The sequence below is a fragment of the Ambystoma mexicanum genome, chromosome 7p (assembly GCF_040938575.1).
Source record: "Ambystoma mexicanum isolate Mex_15411 chromosome 7p, UKY_AmexF1_1, whole genome shotgun sequence".
NCBI classification, from domain to species: Eukaryota; Metazoa; Chordata; class Amphibia; order Caudata; family Ambystomatidae; genus Ambystoma; species Ambystoma mexicanum.
This window is the reverse complement of record NC_090939.1, coordinates 463,299,695-463,313,321: the sequence shown is the minus strand read 5'-3', so window position 1 is coordinate 463,313,321 and position 13,627 is coordinate 463,299,695. Positions and strand designations below refer to the sequence as shown.

Below are 13,627 nucleotides of genomic sequence, written 5' to 3'. Positions count from 1 at the left end.
TGTGGTTGTCGCTTGCAGTGGGTAAACTAATATCGATACTTGGGTATAAACATGAACAACAGAACGAATGATGAGCCACATGTACGGGGTTTGCGACACAAGGCGACCTCGGCTGCTTCTCAGGCCTTAATAGTTCATCAAAAATATGGGAAATTCTCTTATAGTAGTCTTCAACTTTTATAAGCAAAAGGTTGTTCCCATGCTGATGTACGGAGCTGAATGTAAACTATCAGACTTGGGCATGTCCTGCAACAGGTTGGAGGGCATTTGTTTGGAAGAAGGTATTGAGTCTGCCATCTAGTTTTCCCATACAAGTCATACGATTTGAATTGGGTCTCCTATCTTTGAATATTGTTTGTGTATGGTGTATCATGGCCTTTTACAGAAACTATATGCAATCTGAATGCTCACACAATTTGGTACTGGCTGCAATCTCCTCGCTACTTGACTCTAATCAGGATATTCTTCTACGCAAGTGGAAACGCACACATCTCTCGGCTATGGCTGAGGCGGATATCTCGATAGACCTTCTTTTGACCAATCCTGATAGAGCCAAGCTTAAATTGTGGAAGTATGATTGGAGACTTACGTGGGAGCAAGCTATTGAGTACAACACTTTTAAAAAGGGAAATTTTAAGTTCAAATCTTTTAATCAACCTGCACCTTATCTGATTAAGTTTCCCTCAGCCAAACACTGGGCCTTGTTTCTGAGAATTTGCCTAAATCTTTGGCCAACAAGGGAGGTTTTTGGGTACGAGGTTGAGGACAACCCAGAAAGAGAGGATCTGCCGGTTTTGTAAAGACATGAACAATGTAGAGAGTGTGAAGCACTTGCTGGTGAGCTGCGAAAATCTGCTGGGCCAGCGAAGGTTGTACCTACAGCATCTGTTTGTATTTATCCCTGGATGGGAAATGTGTTTTTCAGGGGATCGTGTTTCTGTCTCCTTGCAACGCTGGAGTTTTTATTGTCATTGAAAATGTTGTGTATGAATTTTTGACCTCTATTTAATCTCAACTTGTTTTATATCGTAATACTAAATGTAAACGTATTTTTATCAATTTTTAGACTGTGAATTGTAATCGTTTTTGATTGAGTATTGAATAATATATTTATTGAAAGGTTGATTAATTCAGCTATAACAATAAAACAAAAAACACAAAAAAAAGAAATCTATCAACTTTATGCATGATTGGGATCTCATTATGCTTAATGGCAGATTAAAAGATGATCGACCTGGCTACTATCCATAGAATGTAGGTACCAGGAAAGTTACGTTCGATTATATATTCGTGAATGTTGCCGTTACTGAAACAGTAAGGACTCTCTGCTAGGCATAATTATAGTAATCATATTGCTATTGCTCATCAGCTGGACTTTTGCATGGATTGCAATTTGATAAAGAAGGTTGGTGATGTTGAAGTTAATCAGGGGGCCACCCGAATTGGGTGGATCGAGAAGAACCTAGTTGCTACTGGTCACTATATAAATGGAAATGATTTAAGAGATGGTGACACCCTAACTGCTGGTTCTCTTGAGAACATGCCTGTCTGGATTAACAATCTTACCACTGCTTTTCTACGAATGATAGGAAGGCTGTATCAGGTGGGCAACAAGAACTCTAGAACATATGACGCCACTATTCGAGTAGCTAAGCGACATCTGATGTAGCAAGTCAGGAAATGTAGAAGGGCAGGATTCACTGTTGAAAGTGAAAGCACCGGCAAGCCCACGAGGAGGTTGGTGCTGGAGAAAGCCAGAGAAGGAGATGCCAGCGAGCCACTGAGAAGGCTGCCACCATCAAACGCCAAAAAGCGGCGTGATGCAATGACCCTGCCACCATCTGTGCCACTGACCATCCCTTGAGTGAGTACCTCAGAGCAACGGGTATGCGTTTGGGCACAAGAAAGCGAGGTGGTCTGTCAAGCTCCACATCAAACACGGGGAAAGGGGAGACCTGATGATATGCAAGGGAGGCAAAATGAGAATGTTAGTTGCCGACCCCATAATAACCAAGGCATACATATAGACAAGATGGAAAGTAAACCTGAGGAAATACCCGAGCAGAGTTAAAATGAAGGGGCTATCTTGCCCAGTAAAGGTTTAAGCAACCAAGCCAAGACACGGATAACAAGGTGGGCCGAGGCCCAGGAGGGACAGTTGAACCATATCACACATACTAAATGCAACCCTGAGAAGAGGTGTATTGCCATGGAAAGGCGGCTGGCAAGATATAGCCCATGTTTTCGGAAGGGAATGAGAAAAGTAACCTTTTTCTGCTTCAGTAAAACCTCTAAGTTAATGGAGAACTGAAAGGAAACTCATTTCATTGTATAAGGGTTGAGAAGTAGATAGTGTTTTCATGAACTGCCGCGAAACTGAGTGACTGTTGTGCAAGAGACTGTTGGCTAAGGCCAAATACCGAGAACTGTGATGAACATTTCTTTTCAAGGAACATTTCTTTTCTGCAACTGTTGAGCGAGCAGGGAGTCAGCTACAAGAACTTAAGAGCATTTACTTTTGGTCTTATAATGTGTGTTAAGTGGTAGGGCCAGTTAGTTATATTAGGTTTTGTACAAGGGACAAACCTTTTTATTTTACTATAGATCCTGACAAATACCCTAGGTTTTTCATTTGTAGATGGGGAGCTGCACGGGAGCTGTAGGGCCATATAATGCAGGCTTTCATTTAAGTTTATGAAAATCTTCTGTTTAGATGATGTCCAGTGGTCTAATTCCCGTTTCTGGCACATGAGCAAGAGTGAGAGATCTGACCCACCCCATAACAGGGTGATACGCTGTAAAGGGAGAGAGAATACACATAGTGACATGGACATTGAGAAAGGCAGTGCATTACTCCTGAACCTATGTGAAGCAGCGCCATTCACAAGATAAAAGGGGGAACTGGCTTTTCCCCTGACCGTTCCGGGTATCCAAGATATATATACACACAATTTGGTCAGTGCGATCCCAAACAGAACCACAGTAAAAAAAACACACTGACAATTCAGTAGTCTTTCAACACAAAGTCGTTGTTTTGTATTTATACAAAGTATATAAGTGTGACATAACATAAAAACATATAGTGAACCTTACACATTCATAACAAGAAACGAACAGCTATTGCAATTGGTACATTTTTCAATCGTCTAATGGTTAGTTGTACAGCCTTGTATTTTGACAAGGTGACAGTGAAACAATGAAGAGTGAAACGTCAGGTGTTTTTGCCACCTTGGTATACTACGACAAGCAAGAGAGTCGATACATTGGTGTTTCGGCCTATTGCATTTTGGGTAGCTTCAATGCTGGCCAAGGGGAGCACCACAGAAATGCTCTAGTCATATACCCGTATCACAAAACATGCAAAGGCAAAAGAGGTGGAACAAGATTTCGGCTTTGCTGATTGTGGCACATACCATTATTCCAAAAGTTATGTTTCAGATCTAAACTTGCTGTAAGGTCACCTGGAGACGCTTAATCCAAACAGCATTGCAACTATACGACAACACTCCTCATGCACTGAAGGCTGACAGTTTGAAAGGTGGAGGGCCTGCCCATCCACCCAGCATATAAAGGTAGCTTTAACATTTTTCTGTGTTTTTGCAAATAGATTTGTGTGCAAACACAGTAAAACGTTAACACTGCTCATTTCAGGAACGGTTTCAATCTCCTCTCTACCAAAGATAAACCCAGTGCACACAGCCTCCTCCTCCCAGATAAGAGCAGGCTCACACATAACACAGTAGCAAACTGTACGGGTCTGAGACATTTATGTAAAATAACAGACATATAATATAAGCCTACTAAACAATTCTAGAGCAAAAGTATAGAAAGATGAAATTTAAAGAAGGTGTTGGCGATCCGCGCACAGCCAAAAGGTCCAAATGTTAGTGTTACACTAATAGTCCAGGCGTTATCTGTGGTTCCAGTACCCAGAAATCTGAGTAGTATTAGATATTGGTTTGTGGGTTAATGGTTTTCTGTCCTTTCGCTATGCTTTTCTCACAGATTTGTTATCCTGATGTGTACGTAAGTAAATGGGGTTCATCCCTGGCACCGCGCGTGTGATAGGGATTAAACCCATTGACTGGGACCACAGATTCAACACAGCCTGGAGAATGACCAAGCCTTGAGAACCACAGATTCAACACAGCCTTGAGAACAACCAAGCGTTGAAACACGTATCGACTGAACATTAGATTAAACCAACAAACAGAACTTTGAATGAGCATTGTGAACATATTTCATTGACTATTACTGTAACACGAACATTTGGACCTTTTGGCTGTACGCAGATCGCCAACACCTTCTTTAAATTCCATAAATTGGGGTGGTTGTGGTACTACCGCCCAGTGATGGCAACGCAGCCAGCCTAAGCTATAGATTTAAGGGCACAAGCACACCCATCGTACGGTCATACCCTACATCTTTATATAAAGATGACCTTAGTCCAAATGAGACTCTTCACATTTTCAAGAATTTCCTTACCTTTGTATCCAAGGCCCGACAGTCGACACTCGCTATTAACAGGTTGGTGGCTACTGTTCACCCGAGGACAGCGCCATAGCAGGAAGCACTGGCGCTTGAGCTGATTTCATCTTGTTTGAGATGCACGCATCTTCAATGTTTTGTGTAGCAATTTAAAGGATTACATTTTCCACATTTTATCTTCCACATTGGGCTCCATTGGAGGATTTGGCGCATGGACGAGCAGCACAATGATTTGCTACCTGCTCCTGAATATGATTGTAAGCCCACACTTGCTATTCTGCTTCTGGCTAATCACTGTGAAGTTGAAGCAGGAAGTTTGTGTTTTCTTTCTCGAAGATGATGCGATGCTGAACAAAGCCCTACTCCTCACCTCAACTTTTTGGGAGTCTGGGGGCTGCTGGATCCCAGTTAGCCCAATAGCGCTACATGCCTGATCATCTATGTTAGCAAGTTCAAGAGATTTTCATTGCACAATCAAGAAAGCAGTGCCTCCTATTCTAACTTTTTGTGATCATTTAGTTTTAATAATCCTTGTACTGCTGTTACGACTGATGGTGCTTTATTGAGTGAACCTAATTCAATGATGAATTAAAAGCCAGCAGTGTAAAAAATGATATGCATCTTTTGCACAGCACCACGCATACATTGTAATGCCCATGAATACTTGGTGAACTGTACTGATGAGAATGGTAGGAGAACCTGACTTCAATGGCAAGAGTTGCCAACTGTGCTTTAGACCCAAACAAAGTACTGAAACTGCCTTGCTGAATCTCAAAATCCAGTTAACAGCCCTGATACAGGTAACCAGTCCATCCTCCTCCTCCTTCGACCTTTCTGGTGGATCACGACACTCTGTCACCACGTTAGCACTAACTCTCCACAAATGCCATCGCTTGGGTTAAATTCTTCCTAAGTGATTGCACCTCTAGAGTCTTCATTGAAGATGCAGCAAAATACCCCATCACGGTTCTCCTTGTGGTCCCCAATGGCTCCTGCCTTTCCCCGACCCTCTACAACACATTCGCCAAACCCCTATTCGACCATCTTGACTCTTCTTGGTATTAGATATACCAACTTTGCGGACGACACCCAGAGCCTCATCCACATGACAGGAAACCACCAGACTGATAGCAACGCTATCAATATGGTTTACAGCATCATCCAAAACTGGCTGGCCACCCACAATCTGTGTCTCTCTGATGATAAAAACGGAGCTGCTCATTGTGGTCTCCCCTTTTCCGGCTCAAAAACCTAGACCTTGCCTTTGGTGCTTTCGATATTGACGGCATGAATATCTCAAACATGAAACATGTCAAGACTCTCGGGGCCTGATTCACAGAGCGTTTGTCAATGGGACTGCACCACTATGAAACACTTCTGTGAATTAGGCCCTAGGTATTTAGCTGGATGAGGATCTCTCCATGACTAAACATATTAACACCCTAGAATCCTCTACAGCATATACCTCCAAGTTTAACTCTCTGAACAGACAATTCCTCACCCCTGACAACTGCCTAACGCTCGCGTGAGCCATCCTTAACAGTAAGGTGGACTATTGCAATGCCCTTCTCATGGGTACCTCTGCATAAAACCTCCCTAAATGTCAGCTCCTTCAAAACAATGCCCTTCGTGCAGCCCTGGGTTTACACCGGACCAATCATATCTCAGTAACCAGACGAGACGTCCACCGGCTCCTCATCGAGGCCCACAAAGACTTCACAATTCTTACCTTTGCACACTGGTGCATGTACAAACAGCCTCCACTCTATCTCCACAACAGTGTTGCCCTGAAACCCCATGTGCACTCTTTACGATCGTCGGTGAGCCTGACCCTGATCACCCCGAGATTCAAAACCAAAAGAGCAGGAGGGGTGAGCTTCTGTTTTATGGCGCCTGCTCTCTGGAACTCTTTGCCTCCAAACATTAGAAATTAAAGTTTGTATCTGACTTTCAGGTAACTTGGGAAACCCTGGCTATTTAATAAATATGTTGTATGTCTATCTGCACTCAAATTTTATGTTCAACCATCATGATTTCTGTACAAACGCTGTGATTCCTCCGGGTCTAGGCTTTACATAAATGTAATAAATACATTAATTAAATAAAATATTATAGATGGAACTACCTGCCATATGATGTGAGAATGTGGGCATGTCATTTGAACACATGGCAAATTGTGGTTTTACCTGCCAATAAGTTTGCAAATGACCTCTAGGTTACGATGGCAGTGTCTAATCAGTGCCTATACAAAAGTCAAAACTGTTGGCTTTGCCAGTGTTTGTTTGATATGTTAATACTTTTCGTACTTGTGTTTCTCTGTTGGTTTGTTGTTGGATCACTGCATTTCAAACTACTACATGTTTGTTTAATAAAAGGGTGCTTATGCTAAATGTATTCTTCAATTGATGTTGTTTTCCCATTATACAATGCCATCGTTGTAGTCATTGATGATTGATGTAGTACATACTTGGAAATTATTCAAATAGGGGATACACATTTTGCATGCTAACCTCATTTCTTCATCAGCAATATTTACTGTTGGTATGAATGTGCGGGTTTATAATTGTTTCTTTAACACTGTTGTAGCAACGTCAACCATTAACAGTGGACAATATGTATGAAGATATAAGCCAAGATCATGTCAAGAAAACTGTAACAATAGAAAACCACCCCAATCTTCCTCCACCTCCCATGTGTTCTGTTCATCCATGCAGGTAATACAACTTTCACTTTTGATTTCTTTTTTACAAATAATGCCAACTTTGAGCAAATATACTGAGATTTCACACAATTACCATATACAATATATTTTTCGTTAGCCTGGGATATGTTTTAGATTTGCATGCTGTGCAGTCTCCCATCTGATGGTTGATCTAGAGTAGCAGGCCTAAAGTTGGCGCCTAAAAAAGTCACAAATGTGATTGCTTTTACAAAAATGCAACTAAGATGGACAGGCTGGGTGCAACTGGTGTTCAACTACATTTCAATGCATTTTTTTTACTGTATCTCTGGCTTGGAGTAGATTAATGGACGAGGGGAACGCCGCCTTTGTAGCATCTTCCTGGCCTAGCAATGTTCTCATAACAACTTCATGTCACATTGTATGCCACAGTCGGAACTCTAAGAAGGCAGGAGCCCAAAGTAGCATGGTGAATAGGAAGGATTTGGTGTGAATGGGAAGGCAGGAGTTGATCGAGGATGGTGCCATCAACTCCATGCAAGACCACCACACAGCTTGAAGGGCAATGCAAACTAAGTGTTATGTGCCTATTATGAATGCAATGCAGAGGTTAAGTCTATGAAGTATGTCTGCGCACATCCGTGTGTTTGTGTGTACGTGCAGTGTGCACGTTTTGTGGGCGAGGGAGGCCATTCTGACAGTTTGAAATTAGCACTCTGTGTAATAGACACACTTCATTCAGTATCACCAATTTGTTCACAGGGCAATGCTACCACAGATTGGATACAACCAACATGAAAAATATAAAGTTGTATGCTGGTACATAAATGGAGCACAGCCAGGGTGAAAGTGTTTACTTCTAGTGTGTCGAATACTGCCATGAAAATGTTTTACAGTTGCAGCACAGTTCTATTTTAGGCACCGAGAGCATGAAAGTGTGTTGCAGTTTCAATAGTGGCACTTATCAGGCACAGTCCACATGGAAATGGTTTACAGTGGCAATACTAGCTTACATCTGGCACAGGCAGCATGGAGGTTCTTACAGATTAATAGTGTATCAGTGGGCTATTTTATGGGCATGGCATAAAGGTTTCTGGCATAATTCGCCCAGTCTCTTGAAAGTGTGCAGCCATTGGTAATGCATTCTTATGTTTTGGGAGGAGGCATCATGAATAGGTTCTATAAGTGCTCCTGTGAGACCTGGCATCTATTAGACTTTTTATTCAGTGATGATGCTGTAAATTACACCATAACAACTCATTAAAAAAATTCTCTGGTGGAGAACCCCTCCCACCGAACCAGCCTTATATTGTCCCTATAAATCACAAGCTTCCACTGATTTAGAATAGTCATGTTCCTTGAGTCGCCTCCTCCTTCTGGCACCAAATGGATGCCTCTTCTAATGGTATAAATACTCACTTGCACAGATGATTTTTTAGTTTGAAAAGTAATTATTCGTTTAGCAGCTATCTAGTTTTCTCACAAGTGAGTGGGAGACTTCTTCTGAAAAGTTTACAGTAACCCTAAACTCTTTTCCAGACTTCCTTAACACCACATCTTTCATACACATCCCTATAAGCTTCTTGATGTGCAATTTTGAATTTGCAGTAATTTTTAAAATGTGGTGCATAAGAATTTGATTTGGCTCTTAAATTATTTGCCTTATGAGGCAATAGCTTGTTCGGTAAAAAGTTACTCCGAAGCCCTGAGTATTACAAATACAGAAGAGCAAAGACAGTTGGAACAAACAAGTGTAGATTATGTGCAAATCAAGACGCAATTGAATCACTGAAACACTTGACACTTGAGTGGAAAGTCTAACCGATGAACGGAATAATTGCTTGGAAAGAGTCGCGAAAAATATTACGACCAGAGAAATTGCAGTATGGTGGGACATCTTCATCGAAGGAGAATAAACAAACATTAACTTGGCTTTGGTTAGATTGGTAACAACGATTTTCAAGAAAATTGAACTGTTGGACGAGGAAAAAAAATAAAATGGTAAAAGTTAAGGATGCCAGAACAAAGCGATTAGATGGAGGTAAAAATTGAAAGCAACAGCAATATGTTTAAAAACGTTTGATTCTGTTTTTTGCCAGGCAAAGTTCTTATTAATTTTATTTATATGAATGTGAATTTTAAGAAAGGGCTTAAGGTATTCGTTGTTGTAAAACCATATGATGCCAAATTAAAAAAATTACAATTTGTTTTTGAACTTTTAGCTTAGTCGTTGACATGAGTGTAATTAAACATGTTTGACGTGTTGCTGCTTTCCACAATGCAACTACAAACGATGCCTTCCCCCAAATTATTATTTCCTGCGTTTGGAAAATGAGGGGATGAACCGAAATGTTCGATCAGGATGCCGAATTCCGGCACTAGCACTATGGAAATGGGTCATATGAGAGTGAATGCAGTTTGGGATGGTTACAGATCTCCATTGTCTTTACGGTTTGCAGGAGAAGTGAGTGTCATTGCAACTCTGAAATCTGAGTGGGCATTCTAGCTAATTTGGTGAAGGATTGTGACCCCAGCGCAAACTGCTACACAGTCCTCCCAAAAATTCACACTACGCACAAACCCAAACACCCACACCCCATAAAAGGTGGTACAGAAAAATGATTGCATCAGAAGAAGAGTTAAAAAAAAAACAGGGCTAGATAAAAAGTCAGTGATCGGTGCAACATCAGTGCAAAAAGCTACGAACAAATAATACACAAGAGCCCTAGAGCAAACCAATGGGGCGGGAAACATTACCCAAAACCTCAATACCCATCAAGGCCCTGTGAAACCCGTGGCACGGTAATGCTTCTGGTGCAAAATTGCTCAGAAATGCGTAGAACGATCGGCCAAAACGTGTGCAGAGAAACAAAGTATGACACTGTTCCGCATCGAAAAACATTTAGACTCTGAAAACATTTTTACAACGGTTACAATTTTCGGTACCGATAAACAGTGTACTGCCAAACAAGGATATGGGGCCTCATCGCGAGTTTGGGGGTAACCCTTAAATCCGGTGGTAGCGCTGTTACTGCCGGATTTAAGGGTCCGCCAAATCAGGGCTTCAGCAGATTTCTCCCCAGCTCTGATCTGGGGGGGAAATCCGCCGAAAATTCACACTCATACCGCTGGCGGGAAATCCGCTGGCGGTATGAGTGCGAAATTTCCCCATTGAGCCCAGTGGGGAATGGGGCATTCCCGAATGGGCTCAATGGGGAATGGGGATTTCCAAATCCACCAAACCCGTGATGCGGCACTAATGGCGCCGGTGGGTTTGGCCGTAGGGCAGATAGCGCCAGCGCTATTAGAGCTGGCGTTGCCGCCCAACTCGTGATGAGGCCCATAGTCCTAAGACATTATTTTAATGTAGCAAACCACGGTGTATATTTCTGTGCAGAAGGCCAAACTTATACTGGCACATCACAGGAGGAAGCTGAAATGCTGGTGATATGGATATAGAAAACTGCTCCATAGACGAAACATGTATTTCCTCAGTACAAATGGGTTCAGACGCTCACATTTAAGGATGTTTCAACACTTCAAAGGGGCACGAAGCAGAGGAAAATAGGGTACAAATAGAATCAAATCTCACTTTCCAGAATGCCTTCCTGAAAACCAGAAAGGATCAAATATAAATTAAGATGGAGTTAGGGGGAATTGGGGGTGGGGGAGGGGGATTCTGTGTTAACCTTAGAGGAAAAAGGAAAATACCCAAAACATGTTCTGTCATGCACCAAATCAACAAGCAATGGCTGCTACATTCAAACTCCCACAACTGCAAGCCATGTCAACGCATAGTAAAATAGCATTGGCCTTCTAAGTTAGATCGGTTACTTATTAGAATTGGAACCTACAGTACTCTTATGCACACCTGAATTTTACACAAATGTTCAATAAAATGGTTACAACAGATTCCCAAAACGTTGGTGCAGGGGAGTTCACCATACCCCTAGGCAGAGGTCTTCAAACTGTGGGGCGCGCTCCCATCCCAGGGGGGCGCCAGAGCCCAGCATGAAATGTAAAAAAAAAAAAAAAATCTTTTTTTTTTTTAGATTGGAGGAAATGGGAAGGGGCAGCTCACATGGTCAGACTGGGCCATAAAACGGTCTTAGGCACCAATGAAAAAATGGCAAGCAGTTGCAAAAGGATATTCAGTGTTTAGTCACAGACTGTTTGAATAGTACCCAAGGGGTTGTTTCTTGTTCAAATGTAAACAAATGGTGATATTTAAAGAATATTTATTCAGCAACAATGGTCAAAACTACTAGCTGTATAGTGAAGTAACTGCTCAAACTGGCCCACATTGGCCAAAAAAGTGGCCCATTTTTACTGGCCTACACTAGCATTTTGCATTTTTGGTACGGTCATCGCCCTATTGCCCTATAGGCCAGTCCAAGCCTTCCGGCTCATCCATAATGGGTGAGGGGGCGTCCACCCACTGGCCACATCATCCATTATTGAGGAGCCGAAGAGCCAGCCCAGTGAAACACTGAGCACTCCTCAGCTGCTTTTTCCAGCCGAGGGAGTGCTTCTGGGCTGGCTGAACTGTCAAAGGGAAACTGTTTGCATTTGTCAGTTAATTTCCCCAGCCGCACATGATCACTGAGCCATGCAACGCTGGGGGTGTTTTGCTTCAGCAGCCTTGCATAGCTCATTGGAAATGCTGGTTGGGGTACTGTATGTATGTATGTATGTGCAAGCGGGTGCTCCTGCGCCTCCTCGCACATAGCGGCAGAGCAACCTGGAGCGGGGCATTTTAGCAACCAAGCGAGGTACGTTTATGGTGATTTATTTTTTATATAAATGTGTATGCTTGTGTTATGGAACTTTGGTGGGAGCAGGATGGGCGGCAGCACTGGGATAGTGGTGGGAGTAGGGTGGGGAGAGCCCAGGGCCCAGGACTAAAGAATATCAGCTACTGCTAGTGGAAGTAGAAACACTCCTAGAAAAGGAGGAAACAGATGTTCCCCAAAGGTAAAAGAGCCAAGGTATATACTTGGTTTGCTTCCTTTTTCCACAAAAAAGACGGGATGTTCAAGCTAATACTCTTGCTGACCTCTAGGTGGCTACATTAGGCAAACATTTTGAATGACAACCCTACAGAAATGGCCTAATGGAAGGAGATCACTTGAGCACCCTGGATATGAGATGCATGAAGTGCATCCATAACATCTCCAGTATCTGATTTAAGGTGGGTGCCAGCATTATGAATTCAAAGTATTACCCTTCAAAGTAATATTGTCTTCATGCCTGGTATTCATAAAGGTTTTCTCCATAGTGGAATTTAGATGGATTTCCAAAATCGACCCTGGGGGTGGATCTTGGGAGGCCACTCTTTCATGGTGTGCAGGGAGGAACTGGGATCTATCCAAATCCAATCAAGGTAAGGTAAGGCAGCAGAGCGGCAAGGCTTAGTCTCAGGAGGGCTGTGAGTGTGGTCTAGGGTTTCAATGAGTCCACACATAACACCAATTTCGAGGGGATTGTGTCCTCCGACGTATTCCCCATCCATGACAGGTAATATCCACAGCTGTGCTGCTTCGGAACATTTTCAGCAGAGGGCGTCCTGCGTCGATCCGTTGTCCCCCGAGGGCCTCCGTCGAGGGTCGGCATCACCTGATGTTTTATTTGGGACGCCCGGCACCGTAGTCTGTTACGTTTTTTCCGCAAACGTGTTTGCTTTTCTCTTCGATGTCTTCGTCTTTTTCTACCCCAAAGTCGGGCTTTAAAAAATGTCGGGACTGCGGTTCGAAGAGGTCCATCACGGACCTGCACGACATCTGTCTCTGGTGCCTCTGCGAAAGCCACGCCACCGACGACTGCAAGGATTGCCAGTCCCTGACGTCTAAGGGCTTGCAGGAACGAAAAAATAAATTGAAGGTTAGGTAGGGTATCTAAGTCCCATAAATGGAAATCCGATGGACTTTCCACTGATGACTCGAGGGGCGAAAATCCAGGGGTCTTGGTCTAGGAGTAGTTCCCGCCATTCCTCTGCCTCATCAAGGCATTCTAGGAAGAGCCGTCACCGGTCGCCTTCCCCGTCCTCGTCGGAGGAGGACTCTGCCAGACGGTTGACTTGTCCCACCAAGTCTTCGTCGCCGGCCGAATGGGAATTATTCTGCCGGCAGATGTTAACGATTTTCGAATCGCAAGGCAGTTCCGTCCGCGCCTTTGAAAGAAGCCGGCAAGGAAGGGGCTCGGTCCACCACTCACACGCCTTTGGGCTCGGGCGGTCACCGTGATCATCGGGAGCCGTTGAGGTCCCGTTCGGACAAGGGAGATCGCCATAACTGTGCCAGATCCAGGTCCCGGTCCTCGATGCCATTGAGACCGTCGGAACCTATGAAGCCTTCGAAGAGGGCGTCAGTGCTGTGTCCATCGAGGGGCTCTCTCGAGGCTTCAGCCTCAAAGAAGTTGTCGGTGCCTCGGTCAACGCCGATTCCCTCGGCGCCCTCGACG

The 13,627-nt window shown here is 43.4% G+C and overlaps 1 protein-coding gene across 2 annotated transcripts in view; it reads left to right on the top strand.

Moving 5' to 3' along the window:
- Positions 1 to 13,627, top strand: part of ATG3 (autophagy related 3) — an 888,364-nt gene that overhangs the window by 769,598 nt on the left and 105,139 nt on the right. For both annotated transcript variants that reach the window (XM_069636485.1, XM_069636484.1), the window contains one exon: positions 7,075 to 7,202. In XM_069636485.1, the coding sequence (XP_069492586.1) occupies positions 7,075 to 7,202 (128 nt within the window). The remainder of the gene's footprint in view (positions 1 to 7,074; positions 7,203 to 13,627) is intronic.